At 40.0% G+C, this 19801-nt stretch overlaps 1 protein-coding gene across 3 annotated transcripts; it reads left to right on the top strand.

Moving 5' to 3' along the window:
- Positions 1-1287: 1287 nt before the first annotated feature.
- Positions 1288-15493, top strand: CCDC82 (coiled-coil domain containing 82). Of its 3 annotated transcripts, none has more exons than XM_059838599.1 (8): positions 1288-1529; positions 1655-2161; positions 2716-2953; positions 4108-4200; positions 6209-6333; positions 6889-7059; positions 11976-12161; positions 12711-15493. In XM_059838599.1, the coding sequence occupies exons 2-8, from the start codon at positions 1676-1678 to the stop codon at positions 12774-12776; spliced, it is 1365 nt and encodes a 454-aa protein (XP_059694582.1). In that variant the 5' UTR covers positions 1288-1529; positions 1655-1675; the 3' UTR covers positions 12777-15493. The 3 variants fall into 3 exon arrangements, with proteins under 3 accessions (XP_059694582.1, XP_059694581.1, XP_059694580.1); XM_059838598.1 differs by having other exon boundaries at positions 1299-1494; positions 1655-2233; XM_059838597.1 differs by having other exon boundaries at positions 1299-1529; positions 1655-2233.
- Positions 15494-19801: the final 4308 nt, after the last annotated feature.

Genomic DNA, 19801 nt, shown 5'->3' with positions numbered 1-19801 from the left:
AAATCATGGGTAAACTCTGATCTGTATATTTATGTGAAAATCCATGTACTGGCTTTAAATGTAAAGCAATTAAAAGAAATGTCATTCCAGGACTACAAATCCCCTAATACAATATAATCCTTGAATTATAACCATTATAATCCTTTCAATATAAACATTTTGGTGGGAATTCAACAGCACACCTGTACACGCCTTTCACCATATCAAATTCATTATGTAAATAAGATGAGAAATAATGATGATGAGTCTTTCCTTTCTAGGATTTTCTCTCCTTATGGTTTTGTTAGCAGCTATTTTTAAAGAAATATATGGAAGCAATTACAAGATCTTGTTAAAAGAGTACCAAAGTATATCAGCAGAATGAGTTCCAAGGTAACAGCAGTTTTCTGCCACAGACCAAGCAAAGCAGAGAAAATTTAAGACATGAATCTTGTTATTAAAATGCATCTCTAAGCTCATTAGCTCTGAACAGGATCCAGCATCCTATTCAAAGATGCTTTATGCAGAAAACGAGCAGAAGCTCATTATTCACAGAGCCATAGAATCCCTAAGGCTGGAAAAGACCTTTAAGATAATCAACCCCAACCCCCGGCCCAGCACCACCGCCGTGTTCACCATTAAAACCTGTCCTCAAGTGCTGTATCCACACGTTTCCAGGCATGGTGACTCCACCACTTCCCCGAGCAGCCTGTTCCAATGGCTGGCCATCCTTTCAGGAAAGAATTTTCTTCCTAATGTACAACCTAAACCTCCCCTGGCACAACTTGAGGCCATTTCCTCTTGTCCCATCCTTGCTACGCCCTCCTTTCAGGCAGTCGTAGGGAACGATAAGGGCTCCCCGAGCCCACTTTTCTCCAGGTCGGACACCCCAGCTAGCTCAGGCACCCCTCACAAACCCACCGGGTTTGCTCCCACGGCTGCTGAGGAAGCTGCTGTGGAGGGGAGCGCCTCAGACCAGCGGCGGCCCCTGCCAGCCCCGCTGCGGAGGTGCCGTACCCCACAAGCCCACCCAGACTTTTCTCAGGGATGCACCGAGGACAGGCACAAACAATTAAACCACCACACAACGGCACTGTCTGAAATCTCCGGGTGAGGCGCGGGGAGGGCGCCCAGGCGGGACTCGAACCCGTGACCACCTCCGCTTCGCCAGCGCGCCAACTCAAACATAACCCGCCTCCCGACCCCGACCGCGGCGTGACCGCACTTCCGTAAACATCGCGGCGGGATGAGTGACAGGCTCGGCGGCCAATCGCGACGCGCAGAGCGGAGGAGGGGGCGGCAGCCCGCGCTGGGCGGCTGCAGGCGGCGCGCGGCGGGAAACGGCGGCGCGCGAGCCGGGGTGTCCCGAGTCTCGGGAGCGGCTCCGAACGGCCCCGGAGCCGGAGCTGGCCCTGGGAGCGGCAGCGGCACCCCAGACCCGATTCCTTCCTCCGTGCAGCCCCGCCGGGCGCTTCTGCGCGTCTTCAGTGAGGTGTAGCCTCTGGAGAAGTAGCTGTGCGTGCGGAGTGCTGTTTGGTGCCGGTTTCCGCGTGAGTCTCTTAGTGGTGCTGCTAAGTCATGAGCATGCGGAGCAAAATGGTTTGTTTTTTTTTTTTTTTTCCCCCTTTTAATAGCACAATGTAATAAGTGCTTTGTTCTGCCGGTTTATATTTAGGTGAGTTGCTACAGCTTTCCCATGGGGATGGAAACAGCTGTCAGAAGATACGAAACAAGAAATAAGACAGCCGGGACAGAGCTGGCATCACCCAAATCCCGAGTCGATTGGAGACGAACTAGAAGAGCGCTCCTACTGCCGGACAGCAATGACGAATCCTCAGCCACCTCTGAGGAGGAGGAGGAGGAGGAGTCTGCCACATCCGAAAGTGAAATAGATGAGGAAGATCCGACGGCTGTGGAGGGCAGTCCTTCGGGTCAGGAGGAGAAAGACCCCCATGGGGAAGTAGCAGAAGATGGGGACGATGAGAGCGTTGTGCCTGGGAAGCGCAAGAGGTTGAGAACCTCTGTCATGTACGACAGCGATGAAAGTGAGGGCAGTGACATACTTGTTAGAAAGGTTTCTGCCAAGCGCCGCTGTATAATGGATGACAATGAGAGTTCTGAAGAACAGCAGCCTGATCAAACGTGCCCTACAGACAATGTTTCTACTAGCAGGAAACAGAAGGTGCTTGCAAAATTGAAGGAACTTGTAAGACGCAGCACAGCTCGGAGATCCCGCAGCAGTGCAAATTGTGAGGTCAGGGTTTTATCTTTGAAATTTAATTGGAGGAAATAAAAAAAAAATTAATCTCAGGAGAGGTTAAGAGGTACAAATTAGTTGGATTTTTTGGGTTTGAATTCATGACAAATTAGTAGTTCTGTAATATTTCAACAGTCACATTAACTGGATAACTACTGACTGCTGAAAATCTATCAAGTTATTTTTATCAGGAAGCAGAAAACTTGCTGAAGTATTAGAGTCTTAGAGTCAGTCTTATAGATCTGTTTGCTTAATTTCTAGCAGTAGACTCAAGGGAGGCACATGGAAATGGCTACTTTAAAGCTGAAAGTAATTGTCATCTAGTACAGAATGATGTATTTTTGGAAATGTGGGCTTTCTTGTTAATTGAACAAATGCTGTTATTAGATGGTCAAAAATCTTAGCTGGTGTATGTAGCATTTTGTCTGTGCAAATACTGAAAATTCTTGTGTTTGAAGTACTTTTTAAAATTTAATTAGGATTCTAATAGTGAAGCAGCAATAGAAGAGGAGCCATTCTGTCAGGTGCCCCTCACACCATCAGAAGGCAGTGAAACTGATGGTGACAGCATGAAAGATTTTATAATAGACGAAGAGGAAAACAGTGATGATGGTGATGACATTGACAACACAGAGCATGTGAAGAATGATAATCAGCCACATCAAAAGCAACCAAATCCATCAAACAGTGAGCTGCTGGCACACTACATCCCACAGTGTAAGATCAAAATTAGTGATAATTTTTCATGTATAACTAGCTCGTAGTACTGTAATAAAAAATAATGGGCTAAATATAAATGCTGAGGAATAAGATATGGTATTTAAAAGCAGATACCTGAAAGGTTTCAATTTATTATGAAAATATTCTGATTTCCACAGTAAACTTTCGCAGTCTTTAAATATCTAATTAAAGAGTGGGTATAAGTTGGAGGGGAGAAAGTGAAACCTTATTGCATGATTTTTTTTCAGTTGGGCTGATTTAGGATGAAGTAGACTGCCTATGATGCATCCATTCCTATGGAGACCTGAAGGCATCATCCTTCATCCTACAGTCTTGTGGTTTATGCTAAGAGCAGCTATGTTAATCTGTCCAAATTCTGTTCTCACTATGAGTTTGGGATTTTATTTTTGGATTTTATTTTTTTGTTGTTTGTTTTGTTTTGAGCTTTTTAATGTATTTTTATTCTGTGGTGGTAAGACTTGGGACCAGAGGTTTCTGACTTCACTGGCCAGTCTCGGCTGAATTAGAGAGCAAGAAAACTCTTCAAGCTGTTCTTTTATGAAAACCAGTTTCTGGATGGAGCAGAGATATTTGAAGCAGAACCTTATGCAAGTTATTTTCTTCCATATTTTGTTGTTCAGAAGTAGGTATGTAGTGACTGGACAGTCAGTGCTAGTTGTAGATAGTCACAAGCATTTGTGGTATTTCTTCCCCAGTGAGGACCTCAGCAGAATTGTATTTGAAAGAAAAAAAAAAAGAACACAACAAACAAAACGCAAGCAAAAAACCCATAACCACAACATAAGCTCAGTCTTCTCTGATTTATATTATTATCTGTTATTTGTAGAGCAAGTTCTTCACTTCTCTTATTGTTTGTAGGTCTTAATGTAGACTCTTCTTGCTGGAAGCACATGTGACTTTAGAATGCTAAAATTCTGTAGGATCATTGGGATTAGAAGCACAATTTTAAGGCAAAATCCTGTGGGTGTATATGTTGTGCTTTGAAACTATTTCTAAATCTATATTTAAATAATTTTAAAATTACAAACTTAAAATACTGGAGAAGAATTCTTCTTATAGGACTTCTAATGTGACTTCCCCCCCCCCCCCCCCCCTTTTGGTAAATTTTGGTTGTATTGCTTTCTTCCCAGTATCTCACTGTGATCATTATGTACACTTCAAAAGAATAGTAAAGGCTTTCCTCATAAATGCAATTGATGACACTTTTCTGAGCTCATTATATGGTAAGTAAATTTCATTAAATAATATATTAATGCATTCAAAGTTATTCAAAGCCATTTGTTCTAGGGAAGGGTGTTTCTCCTGATTATAGAACTGAGGGTCCTGAAATCTGTGATTTTCCTGCTATGTAACTTCGGTGGGGGAGATCAGAGGGGACTCTATCTGAAAATGATACAGTAATCTTGGAAAAATGTGTAGACTTAATTCTTGAGCACAGAAGGCTTGAAATGCCTTCTTGAGACGTAGGAATGTTTTTCTGTGTTCCTAATCAGTAGTAGCCTTTCCAGCATGAAAACCAAATTAGTTTCAAAGCAGATATCTCAGTGAAAACATTGCAAGGTCAGCTGGTTTGTCAAAATCTCTTGTGCTTCACAGCTTTTTTTCTTAGGAATTTGATAGATAATAAATGCTTTTAGTTATGGAGATGACTCTATGTCATATTTTTTCCATTTCTTTTTTTCTTAACACGTCAGATAAATAAGCTTCAGCTGCAGTCAGTACTTGTCTTATTCTTTCTTAGGAAGTACTTTTTGGCATTTGGCCTAGTGGGGCTGAATAACAGCCTCATACATAGTTTCATAAGCCCTGTAAAGATGGGATTAAGGAGAGGACTCTCAGTGTCAGATTATAGAAGGAATTAGTGAAATGCCAAGAGTGGAGGTTTTGGTGTCATCAGGAACTTAAAGGGAATGAAGAAACTGAAGTACACCACAGACCTCAGAATAAAGGCTGTATACTCTTGGAGCTAAAAAATGTCTTTCATCTACCACTGCTAGTTCTTTCAGGTGTTTGGTGTGTTTTGTTTCAACGAGTGAAAACAAGCCTTTGAAAGTAATTAGTAAACACTGCCAGATTAATGTTGTAATAGCTTCCTTCTATTACAAATGATATCTTCTCAATAAAATGTAACAATTTACTGCCAAGTGGCTGGAAGTAAATGAGCTCTGCGGGTGAGCTGGAGGTTGCACATGAACATTGTATGAACATAGCCTAGCATTACAAAAATGTATTTTTGTAAGGTAGAATGAACTGTTCTGAGTTAATGGAAGTGAATCTCTTCATTAAGAGATGCTACTTCATCAAGATCTCTTCATCAAGAGCAGCTACTATAGTATTGGAGTTCACACTTGCTTTTTTATTGGGAGGGATTTTGTTTTGAGGTCTAGCACAGCCTCTTCATACTCATATTGCAAATGTGTGTGTAAAGTATGGAAAGACAGGTAATTGCAATTATGGTGGCTATAATGATAATTAACTACGTTTATACAGAAAGCTGGATAGCCAGTGGTCCTTCTCAGGTCTGCTTTTTTTTAGGATAGCAGCTTTGCTAGAAACCATGGGTAGGTAGCTGAATTAAGTTTTATGTCTGTACACACTGAGGTTTCGGGGCAGTGTGCATTGGCCTCCATCTAGGGAAGTCCTGTTTAATTCCTGGAGTCCAGCATGTATTTGGGAAACAGTGATAGTGGTAGTTTTACTCATCCTCATGCTTTTTTATTTATTTTGCTTGAGTATTTGGAAGTACTTAGGCTAACTCAAGGGTCAGTTTCTCTGTGATCTTTGTAATTGACAAAGAGAGTTGTCAAAATTTCTGCTCTGAAGTAGCTCAGAGCAGTTTGTTTTCGTGGATTCCAACCACTTCCCTTATACATTTCAAACAACTTACACAGGTTGGCTGAAAAGCATGATATTCCCCCACATGCTTCCTCCTTTTCTATTGTTTTACATAGGATTGAGTGAATGGATCTCCATTTGGGATGAGAGCTTTTGGCTTGATTGTAGAGTTTATTCTTGTATCCCTTTTAAATAATAAACTATATCCCTGTAGCAAGATGCATGGATTGCATGGATTACTTTTATGGGTAGCGGTAGCAAATGTATTTAATAATAGTTTAGTAAAATCATTCATAGTTCTTAGTATGCAGAAGCATAATGTCCTTGAAAATTTTATCTAAAGAGCTTGTACAACATAGGGTGGTCAGCATATTAGTGATGATTCTCACTGAACAGATGGAACGAGACAAAAGAAGTATGCACAAGAGATGCTGCTCTCACTTAATTATTTGGACAACCGCTTCATTCAGCCTCGTCTTGAGAACTTAATCTGTACAAGTCGCTGGAAGGATCGATACAAGGTATGTAGATTCTACTTTAAATGCTGAAATTCTCTGTAAAGGTGCAACAATCACTATAATTATATATCCTTTTTGATACCAACTATTGTTCTTTAACTTAAGTAATTTGTTTTGGTGCTTATATAAATACCAGAAATATTTTACATGTTGATAACCAGACAAACATTCAGGTAGCAGAATGGAATCTATTCTCAGCTACCTGAACGTGTCTCCTGCTAACTTCAGCAGCTGACATTTGAGGATTTTTTTTGTCACTTTCTAAACATTCTAACAAGATTTTTTCCTCCTCCTACAAGAAGGTAGACAGTATTTTCATCATGAACTTTCTACTACTACAAAAAAATATCTCAGTATAGAGCGAATAGTTGTTGTATGTATAGTACTAGAAGAGAATTAGTGTCATGGGTGTGATGATTTAATGATCACTGTAATAATGAAATTTGGTTTCATTTCTCTTGGACTAATTTTGTGTGAGTACAGAGTACTCAGCAGCCTCTTAGAGGCATTGTTCAGTTTACAGATATTCTTTAATGTTATTTGGAATCTGTTTTTCAGGAGCGTGTGGATTGTTACCCAGATGTTTGCATAAGCTTGCAAAGTGCAAAAAATATGTCTTGTCAGGCCTGTGAGCTGAAGCGGTGGTGTAAGTTCAATGTGCTGCTCTCTGGAAGGCTTTATAATAGTAAAACTTTGGAAGTGGATGACTTCATGTCAGGTGATAAACAGGTAATTTCAAACCAGCACTATATTTTTAAGTTTTATTTTTAAGTTTTTTTTTTTATCAAGAAAATAAATCAGTCGTTTTTCTATGACCTTTGGTTTTGCCTGTATCACAATGACCCTTGTGCTGTTTCCTCCCCACATCTACCCCTTAATGAAAAAGCCCTTCCTTTACCTTTGTGTGCCTATAATGCCCTTAAGACTTTCCCGGCAGGAATCTTGCATTGATTGGTGGTCAGAAATGTTGTAAAAGTAACTTTCTGTAAGAGGGACAATCATTGCCTTTGAATGATTGTGTTTTCTATTTTGGTGCAGGTAAGGTTTGTTCAATGTTGGGTCACTAGGTTTACTAATTCAGTGCCTGCTCTGCCTCTAGCACTTGGAAGGTCCATGTGCACTCCAACAGTTCTTGTTTGCTCTAGGTTCAAACACTGAGTGAAACAGTGCAATGGTCATTCTAGCAGTCCACGTGTGACCTTGTCAAAATTTATTGCTTCAGATATTCTTCAGATGTTTTTCCCACATCTGCTCTTTCCCACATAGCTATTCACTAAGGACAAATTATCTTGGCATCTCAGATGCATTTACACTTGCTGATCTCCTTTCAAGAAAACTTGTTCCTAGCTACATCAATACATTTTATTAGAGCCTTTCCTCCATTACTTCATTATCGGAATTACTTGTCCAAACTAGAGAACATTTAGGTAGTCTTGCATCTATTTCTCCCTCAGTTGTCACTTGTAGAACATATAGGATTAGGGATTTTTTTTTAAACTAAAAGGTATTTTTCATATTGTTACATAATGTTCCATTAGGCAGTCATTTTAGGTGATTTAGTAAGTCACCTAAAATAATTTAATAGCCTAATACGATTTTATTTCACAGCTGAGCCTTTTGAAAACCTTGACTCTCAAGAACCTGGGTGTTTCTAATATTTAGAGATCTTCCCTTCAAAATTACAGCTACACATAATTGTTATGATTTTTAGATATGCATATGACTTCAGTGATGCAATTCATGACCTCTTATGATAAATTCAAAGCACTTGATTTGTCAAGAATAAAATATTGCTACAGTTGTTTTACCAAGCTGATATCCAAGCTCTGCGTTTCTTCCCTTTCAGGAGACACGGATGGTATTTATTTGTGAGTGTAAAAGAATTTTTGAACACAGCTGAAATTCCTCATAGTATTTGTTGAAAATAAAAAAGTTTCAGAATGAGGGTTTTTTAAAGTGTATTTGGTAATGAGGTATAATAGGATTTCTTAAGTAAAAATAAAGTGAAGCCCTTGTCAAACAGGAAGTATAGCTTACTGAAGCTCAAACCTGTATCGTTTGGGTGTTTGCAAATTCTTTAACTTACAGATTTGAGAGCTGTCAGTATGATTATCATTTTGTCATCATACAGGCTCTGCATGTAATGCAGGAGCTTGAAAATCTGTGACAGAGTTTTTTTTATATTACAGACCTTTCTGAGCAGCAGTTGCTGATATTCTGTTTTGAAAAGTATGTATGTGCATGATAGTCAAGAAAGCTAGCCTTTTCCAGCAATGCTTTTCCCCTTTTTAATCCTGTTTATTTGAGGAAAACAATAAGTCCTCTGCAATCATCCCAGCACTGGTACTGCAGTCTGTCACAGGCATTCTTCCTTACATACAGATCACTAATTTAAAAATACCATTTTTAATGGGAAGTGTGTGCCTTACCTAACCAGAAATAATTAGTGAACTAGCACAAGAATTTAATTTTTACCTTACTTTCAGCTTAACTGTAGAAATAACAGTAGCAGTTCCCTCACTGCTGACCAAATGTTGTGCTGCATAAAGTGTTGGCTATTTTTCACTTTGGAAAAAACTTGAAATATCCTATGGAATACTGAACTAACTTGCTCATTCATTTTTGGCCTCTTTGGCTTAGCAGTACAAAATGAGAGCTTTTTTTACCCCATGTACACCAGCATCTGGGGCTGTCTGCTATGTGCCTGCTCAGTATAGCTCAGTGGCTGTTAAGGAGGCTCAGGAGAGAGAGTGATTGAGCACTTTCCAGTAATTTTTGATAGTGTCTTGTAATGCAACATTTGTGTTCTTATGGTGACCTGCAGTTTAGACTGCTAAAAGTACTGTTCTCAAGTTGTCTTTAAAGCTCTGCTGGCAATGCATTGAGCAACTTGTCCTGCCAATTAAAAAAAAAAAAAATATAAAAGAAAAAGAAACTCACGGAGTTGCATAAAATTGCCATTTCCCAAGCCTAATTGACTGATAGAGAAGGCAGTTCAGCACTGACAGATCAAATGGAACAGAAACACAGTTAGACTATTTTCTATAGATTTGTTTGAAAATACCCAAGAAAAGTGGATGTGAAGAGAACAAAAACAGACCTCCAACCTCCTTCTTCTGCATAAAACTTTCCTTTTCTCTCATCTCTGAAGTATTCTGCTTTGCCAGTAGAAAGAGAAGAGAAACAGCTGTTCCAATTTTGCTTAGGCTTGCAGTGATTGTTCACTGTTTAGGTGCCAATTCTCATTTCCCCCTGACCAGGGAGAATCACAAGGTTTAGTGATATAAGTGTCCCCCACACTTCCTTGCTCCTTATGTCACCTGGATTATAAACTGTTTTCTACTCTCAGTTTTGGTGTTCTGTTTACAAACATGTTTAGAGGACATGGATTCAGTCACTACATGTTGTGCTAGTGACCAACCATGCTCCTACATTCTTTACAAAGTGATTTAACACAACTTTGGCTGATAGGGCCAGCTTGAGTAGATAAGTTAAGCATTAACACAGAGCAACTGAGAGCTGTGAGGGGGGAAAAAATTAGAGTACAGTACTGAGATTCTTTCCAAAGCTGCATTCTGAAATAGCCTTGTATTTTTAGACTATCTTTCTTGCTTAAAAACACAATACATGGTTACATTTATACGATATTTAGCTATTTGCCTTTGGCATTTCTCCACGTCGCACATAAATAAGCTATGAAACTCACTGCCACAGGATATTTTGGAAAGGAAAATAGTATTGGGTCCCAAAACAAATTAGACAGGTTCTTGGGGAAGGTTCTTTCACACTCTGGAACATGATATTTGGGATGATACAGACAATCTTAACTCCTGACTGCCAGAAAATGTGCAGTAGTCTTATGATCATTCTAATGTTTGTGCTGGATCTTATACTAATTTCCTATCTATCTCCTGCTAGCTGTTGTCACAAGGGAGAAAACTGGGCTACCAGTTTGATGTAAGATGGTATCTCCTATTTTATATCACATAGTGTTCCAAATGCCACACTTCATTGCTTGGGACACTTGAAAAGTTGTGCAATGCTCTACGAAACACTGGCGGTTCAGTTCTTCATTGTTGCAGTATTTGAAATGGTGCTTCTGGAAATTTGAATTAAACAAGGCTCAGCATTAGTTGATAGGTCTTGCACTTCAGAAGCACCTGCGGCACCAAACAAGCCTTAGTTTTTCAGTTTTGGGGATATTAGAAAATGGAGCTGTATATAGGTACAACATTTACATGATCAGTAGAGACTTAAAATATAGTAATAGGCATTTTCATCTCAAAATGTTTAAAATTTCAGTTACTAACAATTTACTGTAGGTCATCAAAATTTCTTTTAAGTGAGTGTGTCTCTTTTGACTTAGCTGATACTATGCCTGGTGATATCCACTGAGCTGCTGAGTAATATGTTTAAGAAATTAAGATATATTCATATAGTTAAGAGAGTATATGCCTAACACATACAAATTCCATTTACATAATCTTTAAAAATACACTTTTCTGTTACTTTCATTGTCAGCAGATAGAGCTAGTGCTAGGTTTCACAGGTAGGTCAGGTGGTCTGGAGAACTGCTCACAGCTGCAAACATTTGGTCATGCGTTCAGAAAAGCTCCCTGAAAATGTGAGTTATAAGCATGAATTAAAGCTTAACCTGCTTGTAATTTGAGAGTATTCGGATTATTAGCAATAAAAAGTATCACTTTTGTGGCTCAGAAGAAATAGTCTTGCAACGTAAAATTTAATTGATTCTTATGTATATATATCTGCATGTAATGTAAAACAACAATGCAATTGCAGGTAGCTTGCATTACTAAGGCAGAGAACTTTAACTATTTACATACGTGTTATGGAAAGGTGTGACAAGACATCAGTATAAAACAGGCACAATTTACCTTTTGGTTACCTATAAATACTGCTCTGAAAAAACTGTGAAATAAGTCAGTTCCATCTTTTCTGCATGGAAATCATAGAGGTAAAACTGGTAATAACTGGGAGATGCAGAGGCTTTATCTTCTGTACCCTCATAGCTTAGCTATTCCTCCCAGACAGTTGCCAATTAATGTTTGTATTGTATAAAGCTTCAAGTTCAGATTTCATTTTTTTGAAATTCAGCCTCTCCATTTATTAAGTGCTGTGAGGTGTATGCCTATATGTGTTTATATGTTTTTCTTGAAGAAATATTGAATATTTTTCAGTCTACAAAATGTTAAAACTGGTATTCCTTCTCCCTAGGAAGTACTTAGATATTAAGCAAAAGTAAGCAAACAATTCCTCTTCCTCTGCTTTCACAATATGATGGTTGTCTAAAGTGTTGGTGATTTTGTAACAAAGTTCCACCAGGAGATGGGAAAGATACAACCAATTACAAACATGATTGTGTTTGCAAGAAGACGGCACTGATAAGCTGCCATTGCTTGGACTTGCTGGCTGCCTGCTTTTTCAAAAATCTTTCTGCTGTGGCTGTGGAAACTACATGGGCTTGGACTAATTTTATGCATGTAGTGTCATTCTGTTTATTTCATTATTCCAAACAATTTCCTGGACTGACGGGTTAAATCTTATTAGATTATCTCACCAATTCTGTATATTGTAAAGATAATCATGGTTCTATCCAAGGGAATGATTTGTTCACTCTGGCCTAGGTTTTGAAGGTTGGTACGGTGTGTGCAAATCGTACAAGAGTTTATCACAACTTGAAACACTTCAAGTACAAGTTATACATGAATTGCAGCTCCATTGTTGAATTGGATGGTGTTGAGGATGAACCAGTCAAAGACACTGTAGAGCGGCTTTTCAGCCACTTGGAAGAGACTGGATGGATTCAGAAGGTATGACTGGGTTATTCCCTGTATTCTTTTCCAAGAAGATGAAAGTAAGTTCAGATAAAATGTCTGATTTAATAGATCAGTTCTAAGTTACTGTTCATCAATAATACAACTCAGCTCAACCATTCCCCCATTTCTGCTGACCCAGTGTTTCAAACAGTGGTCTGCTGCTGTGCTCACACAGAGTTTGTATCAGCTTTTGACATGAAGCTTTTTGACAGCTGCGTGATCGCTGGGCTGTGGTGGGCAGGCCCCTTGTTTCATTTAAAAGCAGCAACATAACAAACTTGAGCTGTAACTTGGAAAGATGTACCTGAGGCACAGCAAGAGTATTTTACAATTCTGTTTACATTGAAGAACTTTTACTTGTTCAGTACCTCTTCACAAACAATTTTAAGACAATTTGTAGTACAATTGCATTTAGTATGCTTTTAGATATAGCCTCTAAATTGTTATTGGCATGCTTGGTCATGTGTTGAACAAGAAAAGCAGTCTTTACATAATACAGTTATTAAATATGGATAACTTGTACAAATTTTATTTCATTCACAGAGATACAATGATCTTGAAGATTACCTGGAAGATGCAGACAATTTCCAAGAAGAGAAAATTGATTAAGAGGTTATATAGCTCTTTGAAAGACATCTTTAAAAATGTGAATGGCCTACTTCATCTGCATGCACTTTATCTCTGCGTGGACTTCAAGATTTCTATGTAGGCTGTTACATGTAAATTCATATGCCTTTAAATTACTCGTTGATAACATGCTGTATCTCTTTTTTCCTCATCTGTGTCAATACAAATCCAAAGTTTTACCAAATCAGTCCTTGCAGTCTTACTGCATTAATCACTTTAGTTTTCCTATTGTTAGAAATATCAGTTCAATATCTATTTACTTGTGAAATAAAACTTCCACTTATTCAGATTGAGCTGCATTGTAGAGAACACAGGAGATGCTGAGATCTTTTGAAGTGGATGTATTTGGAAAGGTAAGACTTTGTTATACCAGAACTTAGGACTTATATCTTACCTTCCTTATTGCTCATTATGTGCAAGTAAGTCCAGTCAGTTAGAATGATAGTTACAACAAACAGGACCCAAATGCAAAGATCTATTTCTCCTCTGAGGAATCAGTATAGACAGTTGCAAGGCAACAGAGGAAATATTCTGCAGTCCTGACTGCATTTGCAGCACAATAGTCATTCCTCTCTTGAGAAAGTGGGTGATGAGTCACAGTATGGGCGTCATACAGACTGAGTCTGGCTCAGCCATTTAAATGAACACATGGGCCCACATTGCTGTCTCTGATAAGTAGCTGGGGCAATTTACTGAGATTTTAAACATCGGGTTACATTGTGCAAACATAATGGCAGCAACTTGGAGTAATCACAGTCCTAAGAGAATGGGTTAATATGCCCAATGAAGATAAGCAAAATTCTTGCAGTGTAACTTAAGAGAAGGTAGGAGTTAGTCAGAAACAGGATGCATGGCTTACCAGAATTGCATGAAACCCAAATCAGAGTAGATTTTCAAGGATTTTGGAAGGGTTAAGTATGGTACTGCCCATTCTGAAAAATTGCACAAGAACTATAAATGTGTACTCACAGTCCAGAAAGCCAGCTGTGTCCTGGGCTACATCCAAAACAGCATGGTCAGCAGGCTGAGAGAGGTGATTCTGCCCCTCTACTCTTATGAAACCCTACCTGGAATGGTGCATCCAGCTCTAGGGTCCTGGCACAGGAAAGACAGAACATGCTGGAGCAAGTCCAGAGGAAGGTCACTCACTGAATTGATCAGAGGGCTGGCTATAGATAAGCTGAGAGAGTTGGGGTTGTTCAGTCTGGAGAAGGGAAAGCTCTGGGGTACCATATTGCAACCTTTAAATATTTAAAGGGGGCCTACAAGGAAGATGAAGAAAGACTAATACTTTTTGCCAAGGTCTGTAGTGAGAGGGCAACTGGTTTTGAACTCAAAGAAGGTAGGTATAGATGGATGTAGAGGAAAAAAATATAACTGTGAGGTTGGTGAGGCACTGGCACAGGTTGCCCAGAGAAGGTGTGGATGCCCCACCCCTGGAAGAGTGTTAAGGTTAGGTCAGGTTGGGACTTTGAGAAACCTGGTATACTGGAAGATATTTCTGGCCATTATGATCCTTAAAGGTCCCTTCCAACCCAATTCAGTGTTTCTGTCCCTGTATTTTGGACTGCATATAAAAAAAAATCAGATATAGCCTAAGATAAAATTAAGGGCACAGCATTTTGAATCCTACATCTTGCTGTATTGCACATACTCTATTAGTCTTTTGTGGCTAAACTGCTTAGTGAAAGATACTGTTAACACTCTGAATCCTTTTAACATGTTACTCTCTCAGCAGCAAAACTAATGGAACCTGATTTCTCATAGATTTGTCCATAAGAAGTCACCACATTTATTTTGCCACTTTACTGGGAACAGATATCCAGATTGGGTATGCAACTGCTGCCAGATGTATTGCTTAACAATGAACATCTGCTGCCTTTTTACATAGAGACTACCTTAGATTTATCATTCACTATTCTTTTTCTAGCATTCATTATAAGAAATTGACTGCTTTTACTTTTTTAAGGACTTGAAATTCAGCAATGCTTTAAATGCTATTAGGTTGAGTTAGTAACATCAGTACTCCTTTGTACCACATACAGGTACAAGATATAGAAAACCAAGATGAAAATTCCCAGTAAACAGATTGAGACTTGCTCTGAAGTAAACTTATGTTGAAAATATTCTTTCCATACCTTATCTGTGAGTTAGACGCATAAAATTCTGAGGTTTGGTATGTCTTATATCTATCTCCCTGGTTACCAAAGCTGAAGGTTTCCTTCTGTGTTCCTTCTCCTCCCTCATCTCTGTTCTTCTGGGAATATTGGTGGGAACACACCCATCAACTTAAAAGTACTCAGGAATCCATCTTGAATATATCCCTTTCAGTTATTGATATCTCACTTCTTTCTGTTAACAAAATCTCTGTATAGTTTGGTTTGCTCTCTAGAACATAATATACCTTAATTCTTACAAAGGAAAACCATTATGAAATGAGTTCTGTACCATGTAATGGAATATGTCCTCTTAGAGCCTTCCTGACTGGTCCTAAGTTTTGCTACTCTGTGAATTTTCTGAAAACTCAAGATTATGACTTTGCTTTAAAATTTTGTTGTCAAAATGAATGGTTGATCTCTCATTTTGCTACATTAAAACAATTCACTACCAAAATAAAAAATAAGTTTGTGAAACTCTGGCTTGCTGATTACAGGTAATGTTTCAAGAATACATACAGTTTGATTGGAAATTGAATTGGTCCATTCTGCTTGTTTTTTGATATCCCAGACTTGTTTGTCACCTCCTTATTATTGACCTAAAAAGCTTGTGCTATCTACAGCATTTTTTTTCCAGATCATTGTTTTTTCTGTTGCTAGCAGGTATACAAAAGTATTCTGATGGAACTTCTAGATAGAAAGTGCTTCCATAGGTTTACTAGTCTTGGCTTTGGTATCACCAGTGGGACTAAAAAAATGCTGTAAATTGAAAGCACTCGTTTCTGTTTCATTAAGAAACAGATATTTGATTTGGCAGGAGCTGATGTTTTTGTGTGTATTGTGTCTCTTAAACTCTGATATTCACCTCACTGAGATGGGAGGAAGTGATAATACTTTTGTGGCTGTTGTTCTATCTGAAGTGTTTCTAAAAGATAGCAAATATGAAGTGTCATTACATCACTTTTACATTTGTCTTCACCACAGGAAGTTAAAAAATTCTTTAGAAGAGTAAATATGTAAAAATTTAGATCAAGTTTTCCAGGTCTGTCTGCAAATGCTAGTACAGCATGAAGCACAAAGACTCTGACCCCTGAAACTTTCTATATATAGAATCAATCAGTTAGAATATTTCTAGCAGAAAAAAAATGTGCAAAGACCTAATGATGGGAGAAGTTAGAAATCTGACCAGTCTTGCATGCTTTTTTTTCCACATCAGAGAAACTGAATGGAGTTAGGTGAGAGAATAATATGTTTGTTCCAGTAGGACATTTTAAATTGTTTTTAGTGTTAATTTTTCAAGCAGTAGCTCTAATTAAGATAAAGTACCTGTCTTAATGGAACAATGAAGAGAGCTTGGTATGCAATTAGACTTTGCACGGGTGATTAATGATCATACTTGGAAATTACTTTAGTTCCTGTAATGTTTTGATAATCTGCTCCAGTTTAAGTTCTGTAGCTAGAGACAGTGATAATGATGAAGTTCACACAAGGTATTTATGCACAGGATCAGGCTAACACAATGTACTTCTGGGACAGGAGGTTCTCTTTGGTCTGTATTCTGTCCAGTTCTTGCAGTGAAGTATGAAAAGAAACGGTTTTTCTCCATCTGTGTCCTTCAGTTTTTGGAAAGTAAGTTGTTTGCTAATAGTAGGTAGCTGTTACTGCCACTTTTTCAACAGTGAAAGCTTCTCCTGTTGTAAAAAGCAGCTATTTTTAGCACTTCAGCAGGCTATTACAGGCGATTCCCATGCTTAACTCCTCTAGTTTACATTTATTTGGATAAAGAGTTCTAGTTTTATCTGTTTTTAAGTCTGTCTGGATAAACAGAGTGGGCTAGTGTGCATGTGTGCTACACAAACACTTGTAAATACAATACGATTCCAAGAGAAATATCCAGCACACACAAAGTAGACTTTAAAAAAGTTGCCTTTCTGATTCTGCTTTGAGAAGAAAAACACCAATTTCTAATCTGAATTCAGAGAGTAGACAAAATAATGTAAAAAAGTATGATCTACCAGCCAAAGAGTAATATGAGAAATACATTAAAATTATATTAAAAGAACCTGATAATAACCCCATCAGTGGCTCCACTTCCCTGAATAGCTGATGTGAACTTTGGTAATTGTCTAGGTAGTAAGTGGTGGCATAGGATTGTTCGGGGTTTTCCCCCCTATTGTTTATTAAATAAGATATGAACACATTTTCTTTGAATTAATTAGTATTAATTAAAAAAATAAAACCCAAAAACAACAAACTGAACAGAAATGCTCTGTTCAAGATTTCTTACTTCACAGTTTAAATAAAGCAGCAATTGTAAGCACCTTGTGCCCAAAATTTAAAGACAGGAAAACTGACTCAGTTGCAGACTCTGCTTCAAAGTTAAACAATTTGCCAGGTGAGCAGCATTGTACATGAGCCTAGCAGGGAATACCCCAGGAAATCAAAATGACAAATAGCAAGGGATGTTACAACGTGTTAAGAACCGTTTGCTTTTAAGAAAATTGACAACCGACCAGTCCAAAACTGATGTCAGTATCCAGGATGTGGTGACATTCGTCAGGGTCTTCTGAACAAAACTTGGAAAGCCGAAGGATGGTTGTAGGGTATTTCCTGCTCGGAAACACCAGGGGCAGCATTTGCCGCGGATTGAGCGAGCGGGGCTCGCAGCGCAGCCCCGCAGCCGGCTGCCTCTCGCCTCGGAAGGGAGAGATCAAACCGCAAACCGAACTCTCGAGATGCTGCTTGTCAAAATGCGCATCTTAAACGTCTCAAGTCAAAATTTAAAAAAAAAAAAAAAAAAATCTTTGTTTGGAAAGATTACTCTCTGAGTTCTACGAAGTCTTGTAAGAGAGAATTCCTCCAGCTGTCTTGGTAGCTTCTGAAGCAGCACCATGGATTTCACATACCCACAGCCACTTTGAAAAACACAGCTAAGCCATCATTTAAAACACTCTCACTTAGTCTCCATGAGATTCGTGTGTTACTGTGTAACGTGTGTTCTGTGACTGACCCCCTTAAGCACAGCAATGACATCTGAGCAGTACAGAACAAATAAAAGCCCAAGCAAGGCCTGAAGCAAAGGTAACATTGTCTACTATTTTACAAACACTATTATTTCATTTTATTTTCCAGCTGTGCCAACCCACTGTTCTCAACAGATTCAAGCTACTGTTACATATCAAATCATAACCCACTCTTCCTCAGTTGTTCAAGGTTAAACAACAACAAAAAACTCTTTTTCCTGTTAGCAATAATGCTTTCCCCTGAAGGCAGCATGGTCCCAAACCCTCTCCCACAGACCTTATTCCTCAGCAGTCTCAAAGCATTCGCTGAGACAAACATGGGGCTGAACGTGCTGGAGGCTCTGGCTGGTGCTCACCAAGCCAGAACCTGGAAACACATGTCCTGCAATAAACCCTCATGTTTGTTGCTGCATGAAGGAGATGGGGGTCATGAAAGTAGGGGGGTTTCTATTTCCCGTATGTCTAATGCTGCATATCTTTTATATTCTGGGGGATTTTCCAGGAATGTGTCACTTCATCACTGGCATTCAAAGTATTTATTTGCATGACCTTGGAAGGGGATAAAAATACCTGAGAGTGTTATTGTCAGCTCCTCCTCATCCTCAGCTTCATGGTCTCAGTATGCTGAGATGAAATTTGTGTATATTTCTGACTGGACTCGTTGCAGAACTGAAAGAGATAACGCAACCATCTACTAAGGGCTGTACAGTCCCAAAAGACCTTGGAGGTTTTCCATCAGGGATGTGTCTCTGCATGCTTGGGGGCCATTTTTATTCTCAGAGGTATTTGGGAATTTGGCTAATGTAGCCACGGTAGTACAAGAGCATATTGCTTTAATAAAGCCGGCCAGCTCCCAGCTATTTCTGCATCCTCCTTTACAGCTCACCTACAACACGCAGAACCTGACGGCTGCCAGTTGCAGCAAGGCCAGCTCCAGAGGCCAGATCTCGCAGTCTAAAATTGCCCTGCTCTAAATAGAGGAGCCGGGCGAGAGAAGCACTAAGCCTGCGTCTTTCCCGGGAAGGAACCTCAGTGTAGGCGCTATGTGACTTGCCCCGGACACCCAAGAAGCTCCTGTCAGCGCGCGGAGCTCCCACATCCCGAGCCTGACCTCGTGTCGTGCACTCGTCCCGTGCATGCGAGCGCCCTAGAACGCACTGCTTGTTTTTATACCGTCTGTTCCAGAGAAACCCAGCTGGTAGAGGAGCGCAGCGCCGTGATTTATTTGAGAACTCCCTCGTACTCGCCCGAAGGTCTCTCCGCCGGGGGAGGAGGGAGAGCGCGGGAGGCTGCTCCGCGCCCGGCCCGGCACCCAGGTAGAGGGCGAGGAGGGGAGCGGGGATTTCCTTGGCTTCCTCCCATGCACATACCTCCCGGGGAGCGGCAGCGGCATCCCGACTCCCCTCGGCGGCCGCTGGGAGGCTCCGCGCCTCGCCCCGGCCTCCCGGGCGCCGCGTCCCCGGCCGCGCTCTCTGTCGGTGACACCCGCCTCCCGCCCCCGCTCCGCTCCGCGCTGCTCCGCTCCGCGCCGCACGGAGGGGCCGCGGGCAGCTCCGGCACCGGCAGCGCCGACAGCCCACCGGCAAACACCCGCCCGCCGGCGCGGGCATGGAATATACAAAAACACAAAGGAAAAGTGGCTGCTGGACTGTTCTGGGGGCAAAATGCTGGAAGTTTGTAAGTGCAACTCTCCGTTTGTAATTACTGTCTGAAGAGGGGCTGGGTTGCTTGTTTGGGTTTTTTTTTTCCCCTCTTCCCCTTCTCCCCCCTCCTCCGTGCTTTTCTTGAAACTGTACTTGAAACTGTTCGATATCTGGGAGTAAAAGGG

This window comes from Haemorhous mexicanus, chromosome 2 (assembly GCF_027477595.1).
Source record: "Haemorhous mexicanus isolate bHaeMex1 chromosome 2, bHaeMex1.pri, whole genome shotgun sequence".
In the NCBI taxonomy this organism is placed as follows: Eukaryota; Metazoa; Chordata; class Aves; order Passeriformes; family Fringillidae; genus Haemorhous; species Haemorhous mexicanus.
Note: the sequence above shows the minus strand (reverse complement) of the source record. Positions and strands in the feature narration are given on the sequence as shown.